The sequence below is a fragment of the Henckelia pumila genome, chromosome 1, assembly GCF_033568475.1.
Source record: "Henckelia pumila isolate YLH828 chromosome 1, ASM3356847v2, whole genome shotgun sequence".
Classification (NCBI taxonomy): domain Eukaryota; kingdom Viridiplantae; phylum Streptophyta; class Magnoliopsida; order Lamiales; family Gesneriaceae; genus Henckelia; species Henckelia pumila.
Window position 1 is genome coordinate 36,423,096 of NC_133120.1, and position 9,255 is coordinate 36,432,350.

Consider the following 9,255-nt stretch of genomic DNA (forward strand, 5'->3'; position numbering starts at 1 on the left):
TATTCAAAGGAAGGACATCATTTCATTGAGTTTTTCAAACATATATGTTTCTATCATTGATGCATGGTGTCTCTTAATCAATCAAGAAGAAAAAACAAAAAACACACAGCATATGTGTTTTTGTTTCAACCTCGCACATTCTGTAAGTTTTTAATATTTTTAATTTGATTCTTGATTTTAATATGTTATTGTTAATCTTATAGTATATTTTTTGCTTTCCAATAGACTTATTTACATAAGCTGCTTCATGATGATTCTGATTTGCAAACCAATGAAGCTGCTATGAGAAATATTTGGAGTTCATGGTTGAGTGAACATGGTGGTGATTTGAGCTTTGTGGACATGGTAAAAAGAATTAAATTTTATTTGAAATTTAATATAATTAAATAATAATGTTTCACTAATTGGAAGTTATCTTATTTTTTGGAAACATAGATTTTTGTGCCACTCCATTTAGATGATCACTTTGCTTCTGTTGTTATAAACTTGGACCAAGGAAAAATTCAATATTTGAATAACAGGAAGTATAAGGATGGTGAAAATTCTTTCTTTCATGCTGCCCAAATAGTGGTAAAGTATCTAATATAATTTTAATAAATCTAAAATATCTCTTTTACGTTTTCATTGTCTTGTATGTTTTCAATTTGTAGCATAATCAAATGTCCAAGTTTTTGAAAGAAAAAAAGCATGTGAAAGCAGATGAGGTTTTGATGTATGAGTTTGAAAATGTTGCTTTAAGTTGGCAAACAAGAAAGAGAGATGTTGATGGGGGTGTGTACTTGATGCATCATATGAAGTATTTTGAGGGTATAGTATACTCATCTCCAGATTTGTCAAAGGTATGAAATTTTGAATGAGATTGTAAAATAAATTTCTCTTTATAAATCCTGAGTTATAATTATTTTTTTTTTGTTTTATTGACTCTAGGCTGTTGTAAGACGAGTAATTAGAGATGAAATCTGTGCAACCATTGTGCTTAGTAAGGTCAATAATTTGAGGCTGGAGGTGCTGAGCAAAGTGTTTGATTTCTACAAAAAAAAAGCCTGAACTACAAGCCAAGATTTCAGATTTGAAGAGAGATGGAGCAGAAAATAGGAGGATGAAGAAACAAAATAAATGAACTAGTTCGCGGTGTCCATGATCGTAAGCCCTATGTTCTTTCTCCTTTCCCCATAATTTTTAGTGCTTCTTGGATGCAACTGTACTTTTTCTAGTGATTGACAAATCCTGATGGCTTTGTTGTTATATTTTTGTTTCTCCTGCCTATCTATTATTCACCATGAATTTATTGTTTAAGATTAAGATAATTTGCTATTGCTAGTGCCCAAATATGTTGGTGGCATACTACTTTGTGGGTTGTGGAGAAAAGTTTGTGAACCCCTATAAATTTTTATATTTTTTTTAACCTTCTCTCGTGGTTCTACAAATTTCTTATGTGTGTGTAGTTCAAAGACTAGAATTGATTGAATATCACACCTATCGGGACATACCAGTTGGATTTGATCAAACTGTTAAAAAGTGTTTGTATTACTTTTTCTGTAAAAAGTGTTACTCTTTCGATAAAAAGTATTAGTTTTTTCTGTTAAAAAATCTTTCTGTTAAGTAAAATATTTTTTTGAAAAAAGTTATTTGTGGAATGGTTTTTCTGTTAACCGTATTAGTTTTTATATGATAAGTATTAGTTTTTATGTGATACGTATTAGTTATCATATTAAAAGTATTAGTTCCTTTGTTTGCTAATTTGTAATAAATAAAATCTTTTTTTGAAAAAATTATTTGTGGAATGTGTTTTTATGTGAAAAGGATTAGAGTTTATGTGATAAGTATTAGTTTTTATGTAATAGGTATTAGATTTTATGTGATAAATATTAGTTATTATTTTAAAAGTACGCACTTGTTCTGCCAAGTGTCGGTAGATTAATGTACAAGGATTCGCTCCTGCGTGCCCATTTGACATGGGTTTTTTTTTTTTTTTTTACAATTTCTTGCATGGTTTAGAAGCCGAACTTGGAGAATGTATGTGGGGACGATAAACTGTTTGGTGTAATGTTTTAATGAAATCTTTTTATGCCACCGTATATGTAGGGAAGTGGAATAGAACTATAAGGACTAGAGTCTGTATTAAGCCCACAGAGTAGACTTTTGGTTGAATCCTCACGCCCATTAGCCGTTCTAGATGGTTTTTTACTCAGCTCAGTGTTCAGCATATGCACTCTGTTCAGCATGTAATGTCAACATGAGACATATGACTCATGGAGCGATGGTGTTCTCTTCTGATTCAAGTACAAAAAATCCTGCCTTTTTAGTTGGGAGAGTTTTTTAAGCTTATTAGTCACTCTAGTTTTTGTTGTGAAACCGATTTGGGATACACGACACGACCAAGTATTTGTTTGATGTAGTTATAATTTTGTGTGATGAGTAGATTTCTTGCTTTAGTGAATATTGATTATGGTGGAAAACCTTTTGTTTTTAATTTTAAAAACTATGCTATGTTGCTTTTAATCATAGCAGATACACTGCATGTGAGCTGACAGGAACTAATGTTACTTCTTGTTGTTTATTCAGTTAAAGACAAGAAAAGAATCGGCAAAAAATGGTGGCTTGGAAATTTGTTGTTTGATTTCTACTAAAAAAGCCTGAACTTCAAGCCAAGGTTTCAGATTTGAAGAGAGATGGAGCAGAAAATATGAGGAGAAAAAAACAAAAGAAATGAACTAGTTTGTTTTTATGACTATTTTGATTAAGCTCCTTCATTGTGGAACAGATTTCATTTGCAGCAGTTTAGATTTATGTCGAATTTAATATCCATTCGCAAGTTAGTTAGCTTAGTTGTTTGGGTTTGAAGAATTTTAGTACTCAATTACTTTTATTTTAATTCAAATAAAGTTTCATCAATTGTTTTTCTTTCATGGCTTAGTTAGATAATAAATGGTGTGGTGTTAAATATATTATGTTAATTTGTAGCAATGTCTCTTGCTTTTGCAGTGACATCTTCCCATCCACAAAGTGGGGATTTTTCACATTATTGTATTGCTTTTATTTAAAATTATATGGTGCATCTTCCCATCCACAAAGGGGGATTTTACACATTCATGTATTGATTTTATTAAATATTATATGTTGCATTATAATTTGGTCCCGGTTCTTAAATTGTTAAGTGCTCTTAATTATGATTTATTAAGGTAAAATCAATACACACTATTGTATAGACTTTATTCAAAATTATGGACTTTTTTTTGACAAATTGTTAATAAAAAAAATTCACTTTTCAAAAAATAAATCAATATGGTTCAGGAAATATTTATAAATAATTTTAAAAAAAAAATTCATAATCACTAATTTTTAGAGGTTTGCAAACACTACCTAAAAACAATTCACTTTTCAAAAAATAAATCAATATGGTTCAGGAAATATTTATAAATAATTTTTTTTAGATCAACATTTATAAATAAAACCCTTTTTAGCAAGACACAATTGTTTTTCTAAAGTATGTGACAAAAAAAAAATGTTAGTAAAAATTAAACTTCGTAAACTTCATTCATGTAAACTTTAATAGTATCTATGAAAGTATGTGACCAAAAAAAATCTCACTATAATAAATGAATATTTGGAGTCTTGGAACCAAATTCCTTCGCTTGAATTGAATTTGATGCATCAATTTTCTTCTTCTTGCTTTTCTGAAAGTGTCCTTTTATCCTTTGACTTCTTCCTTTTGTAACAGAATGAGTAGGATCTTGAACAATATGAGAAGAATTTGAATGAATGGAAGTATCTGACTGCTCTGTAATAGTCAATGAACTCATCAGAGCATTAATAGCTACAGAATCTCTGTTGTATCCTTCTTCAACAATCATCCGAGCCTCCTTATTTTCTTGACATTGCAACACCAAATTATAATACTTGCGTGCCATTTCATGACGCCAAGGGATGCAATCCCTAAACTTCTCTGACCTCCCAACTGTACTATTGAACTTGTCCCAAATTTCTGATTTAGCAAACTTTGTCCATCTTTTCTTAATATAAGACTCTGGTATGGAAACTATCGAATTTATATGAAGGACCCTTAAGCAATGATAGCACAAGAAGCCACACTCTTCAAATTTCTTGCAAGAGCACGTGATTAGATTACTCAAACAATCAAATATGACACGATGAGATAGCCCGTCATTATCATGTGATGAAACATTATAAACCATCATTCTGTCTTCAACTAGAATAAGAGTAGAAGAACTAGAGATTGATTTTAAAAATTCAGCCTCAAAATCTCTAAAAAGTGTCAATGTGTATACCTCAGAAGCATGCTTCAACATCCCAGTCAATGGTAAGGCAGATTCAGGTATTGATCTTGAACATTGGAATTCATCTTTTTGTTTTTTGTTCCTCCAATTCTTTAACATTTCCTTGAAAATTCCAAAAAAGTCAGTCAAGCTTGTGTTTTTCTTTGCACTGAATCCAATGGCATGGTTAGTGCTTTCACTTCTTTGGGAAGACAGAATTCCAGCAGAGAATAAATCCTTGCTCAATGCAGTGCACCATTTTTCCTTTAATCCATACAAACGATTAAACCAAGGATGATTCTCTAGTTTGTAGTCTGAAATCATAGAACTCCAACAGCTTTCAAATTCATTTTCATCAACACAACCTGACAAGCATTTCTTAAATGCATCTTTAAAAGAATTTTGACTTCTCAACTTTGCAAACCTACTTACAGCATTTTGATGAAGGTGCCAAAGACATAGCCTATGTCTTGTTTCCGGAAAAACCTACATCAAAATAAGAAATACTTGTTATATTCACATGTGTAATTCACATAAAAAACCTACATCAAAATAAAAATTCAACAAATATATTTCAAAATTTATTGACCTTTTCTATTGCATTTGAAATTGCTTGATCTTGGTCGGTGAACAAACTGACAGGACATTTCCCTCCCATCGATTTCTTAAAAACTTCAAAGAGCCATTGAAATTATTCGACCTTCTCGTCAGATAAAAATGCACAACCAAACATCACATTTTTCCAATGATGATTGATACCCACGAAAGGAGCACAAATCAAATTGTACTTATTAGTGCGATAAGTTGTGTCAAAAACCATTACATCACCAAATATGTCATAATCCTCTTTCATCATCGAGTCCCTCCAAAATACATTACACAATCTCCCATCATCATCTAATTTGACTCTGAAAAAAAGTCATTATCTTTAGCATCTTCTTGTTGTAACATTTCAATTACTTTCTGTGCATCTCCTCCTTCTATTGCATTCATTTTCCAACGGTTCACAAAATTCATGTGATCCATCAAAGTATGACCAACGTTTTCCTCTCCACCAGCTTCATGTACCATATAACGATAAGAATCAGTAGCTCTCATCCCAGAAGATATCATATCTTCAATAGCTTTACCCTTCACATTTGAAATTCTCCTTTCTGATCGATGATGATGACTCCATTCTATCCTAGTGAATGCATGATTATGTATCATCACATGGGACACAACTTCATAAAGGCATTCGTCATTCAATTTAACTCTCAATAAAGCTTTACATCATGTTCGTGTCAGACAAGATCTTTTTCCTATCTTTCCCACTGATCCACCACTTAAGTTATCTGGATTTGAATCTTCTATTTTCTTCGTTCCAGAACAAGAGCAGAGAAAATATTTCTCTATTACAACTTTTTGATTGTTACAGTACCTCGTGGTTGATTTACGAACACTAAAACCAATGGCCCTTGCATGGTTAGAATACAATTGATACATTTCATCAATTGTTTTTTTCGTCAAACCAATCAGAGAACCAGTTATATCAACAGAATATGTATTGTCATCTGTAATAATTTCAAAACATATATCTAGCATTAATAAAAACTAATACGTTTTAACCAAAACCAAATATTTCTCATTAATTTGAGAAATGTTACCTTCACTGGCTGGAATCATATTTTGTTCACTACTAGCTGCCGGATCAACATCTTCATTTACATTAAATTCAAACAAGTGTCAAATATTATTACAAGAAACAACTAAAATGAAAATCTATTTTATTTTTTTTGATAAACATAATACACTTCGTAAGTTGTAACGCCCCAAAATTTTCTTAATGGACTTTATTTGAGATAATAAGAGATTTTAGAAGTTGAGGGCCGATTCGTTTTTTATCAGGGACTATTTTACAATTTTCGGAAATCTCTGATTATCTCAAATAAAGCCTATTCATCCGTTTAAAAAATAAAATTCTTCCTTCTTTTTCTTTTGGCTCTTGATTAATGACGTTTAATTATTCGTTATTAGCCGATTAGAATCGAGGTCTCACATAAGTTATGTCAACCTTACCTTTATTTATGTCTGTCTCATTTTCATCGCTAGAAACAACGACAATAGAATTTAAATTTTGACCTACAATGACAAAATAATTAAAAAAATAGCATTAAAATATAATTTAAAAGGTAATGTTTTTTGTGCAATGTTTGTGTAAACTAAAATAAAATGATGCTCTGGAAACATAATTCAATTCTTTACAACAAATGAAAGTAACAAATTTTCAATATAAACAAAAACATTTGTATTTAAAAAAGTTAAATAGTTTGTTAAAATGAAAAAAAATTACCTTCTTGATTATGAGTTTCAGCTTCATTCTCCATATCCGAATTTAATTATCCAACAAGAAAACTAGAAAAAGTATGACAGCCGCTGAGATGATCTAGCCCTTTCTAATGACATAGAAACAAATCAACCAAAATTTTCTTTGTGCAATCAATCTGAAAAAAGATCATTTCCAACCAAATCAACCAGGAAAGGAAACAAGAAGGATAAAAATCACTTTCATTTTGAACATAAACGGCAGAATTTCTGAAAAGCAAGGACTGGTGGTACCTGCAGTTAACTGCTTGGATTTTCAATCAAAATAGGAGGATCTGGTGCAAAAAAGTAAAATAGAAAAACACACGCTGTGATGTGGCACAAAAACAAATGAGAATCTACATAACCACACAAACACAATCCGAGAAATACAAATAATAGAAGCATACAACAGAAACAAAAGGAAAATAAAAACATGTGCAGTCTCATGACATATTTTAAAACAATAAGTAAAATCCAGCCACTTATAGTTATCTATGATGTTCATTCCATTTGCCTCTGCTACTATCTTCACGGGCATATGTAGCTTATTTCTGTTCAGATATTCTCTCTTTTAGATTAAGTTATCTATGATGTTCATTCCATTTATAGTTTCTGAGAATTTATGATTAATGAGTTTCAATCTCATGTTTGAATGATTTTTAACCTGCAATAATCAACGGTGGCTGCATTTTATGTTGGCATGATGAGGGTAAATTTGCGAACCTGTTAGTAGATAGTTGGACTCATTGAGAGAAATGTAGCATATAGAAGTGAAGGCCACAAACAGAATAGGAGAAGAATCTCTAAGGAGTATCAAAACAGGTCATAAGCTAAAGGTTAGCAAACCAATATTTTCTTAGATGTTTCATCAAGAAGAACAAATGCATAGCCCATTCTCGCACACTTCTTTGAATGAATCAAACAATCAAAGACTAACAAAGCAAAAGAAAACCCAAAAAAAACTCATTAGTTGTCAAGAGAAAGGGCATACGATTGGCTACAGTAATGTTAATTGTTAAACTTGACTATTCATATGAAAATCATAATGCAGTTCAAGTCTTCAAGATCATCCCAGTGGGAAACAATTTAAAGGCAAATTAGTAAAAATTCATATGATTGCACGAAAAAAGTAGCAGAAACTATCACCGCTCGACAGACGACAACTAACTCATGGCTTGATGAAGGATGGTCGGATCAAAATCCCCAACACGAAAGCAAAATAGATTCGATCTCCTTTCGGCTGCCAAGTGATCGATCAAAATTTCCTCGGTGCGACTGCGAATTCAGAGTAGAGATTGCAGTGACATCGTATCAAAAACATGCGATTGAGAAGCTGAGATGGGAAAATAGCAGCGATCTTGACGATTGAAAGTAGGCAAATGCGGAATCTCAAAATCATGAAAGCCGACACGAAAAATTGGGAGAAAATAGAGTAAATAATAAGACTTGAATCTCACGGGTTTAAAACATGGGTTAATCCGACCCGGATCCGTTGCACAAACATGACCCGTAGAACAGTCTCATACAAGTGTTTGCCTTAGTTGAATTATTCAATCGAAGAAAAATGTTTCTCTAAAGATATATATATAGAGTTGGTTACTGATACAATTTTTAAGAAAACACTCATTCAATTGTTCTTATAGATATTAGAAATTTGGTTATTTTAACGTGTTTCTATTTAAAATTTTAAAAAATATATATATTTTTCAACCTTTATTCATTGTCGATTATTTTATTTTATTTTTAAAATGAAAGCATTTTAAAAAATTACCTGCAAACCTGGGGCAATTCCTCATGTTTAGGAGCATTGGGAGCCATTTGACAGTAAACAGTGTCCCTCCAATTAGCTGAAGGAGCGCTGAAGAGATCAAAATTACTGTTGTAAATTACCTTTTTGCTCAAATCCCTCGTATACCACTCCTTCTTCACTTCATCATCTTGCTCGTAAAATCTGCGCACTCCATCGAGCATTTCATGCGAAATTCCATGGCAGATCCCATGGTTGATCACCTGAAAGAAACCCCACGTCTCCGATGCCACTCGGACTTCTTCGATCACCTTCTTGCGTTTGACGGGATCTTCGCGGATGGATTCCAGATTTATTAGTGGGAAAATGGGGTTTTGAGTCGCCGGGTTTGGAGAATATTGATCCGGAGGACGTTGGATGAAGATTCTTGGGATTTTGGTGATGCCTCCGTCGGCTAAACCTTTGACGCCGGTTTTCTCTCGTCGAAAGCTTTCAGTTCTTGGGATCGGTCGTAATCCGGTTGGTCTCCGGTGGGATTGCCGGCCATTTTTTAACGAGGAGCTAGCTAGTTGTAGCAGCTTCTTGGAGATCATGCGGTGTGGTGTTTTAATTTGTGCATTATTTTAGTAGGCAAACTCGATAATATTGTTTTTCTTTTTTTTCGGGAAGGCTTAGATAATATTGTTAAGAAAAGTAATACTTGGACTTGAAAAGTGAATTTTTTTTTTCCATGACTTTGAGTTATGTCGGAGGTTTATTTTATAAAATTGAACCCTACAATAATTTCATAAGATTTTTTTGTGAAAAATTAGTTAATCTACACTTTATTTTATGAGAATAATTTGTTGTTGTTATCTTTCACTTGCACACTTTGTTAATCTTTAG

General features: G+C 32.2%; 1 protein-coding gene and 1 pseudogene across 3 annotated transcripts; both read right to left on the bottom strand.

Annotated features, from left to right (window-relative positions):
* Positions 1 to 8,997, bottom strand: part of LOC140889380 (1-aminocyclopropane-1-carboxylate oxidase homolog 1-like) — an 84,585-nt pseudogene extending 75,588 nt beyond the window's left edge.
* Positions 4,376 to 7,782, bottom strand: LOC140889362 (uncharacterized). 3 transcript variants are annotated; one of them, XM_073297077.1, is made up of 6 exons: positions 6,876 to 7,782; positions 6,610 to 6,760; positions 6,336 to 6,398; positions 5,924 to 5,974; positions 4,867 to 5,830; positions 4,376 to 4,763 (listed from the first exon to the last, which is right to left on the bottom strand). In XM_073297077.1, the coding sequence occupies exons 2-5, from the start codon at positions 6,641 to 6,643 to the stop codon at positions 5,550 to 5,552; spliced, it is 429 nt and encodes a 142-aa protein (XP_073153178.1). In that variant the 5' UTR covers positions 6,644 to 6,760; positions 6,876 to 7,782; the 3' UTR covers positions 4,376 to 4,763; positions 4,867 to 5,549. The 3 variants fall into 3 exon arrangements, with proteins under 3 accessions (XP_073153178.1, XP_073153190.1, XP_073153184.1); XM_073297089.1 differs by lacking the exon at positions 6,336 to 6,398; XM_073297083.1 differs by lacking the exon at positions 6,876 to 7,782 and having other exon boundaries at positions 6,610 to 6,857.
* Positions 8,998 to 9,255: the final 258 nt, after the last annotated feature.

Coding starts and splice junctions, on each gene's coding strand:
- LOC140889362 (XM_073297077.1), bottom strand. CDS start 6,643: ATGGAGAATGAAGCTGAAACTCATAATCAAGAAG. Junction 5,975..6,335: donor TGAGACAGACATAAATAAAG/GTAAGGTTGACA, acceptor ATGTAAATGAAG/ATGTTGATCCGGCAGCTAGT. Junction 5,831..5,923: donor TATGATTCCAGCCAGTGAAG/GTAACATTTCTC, acceptor AAATTATTACAG/ATGACAATACATATTCTGTT.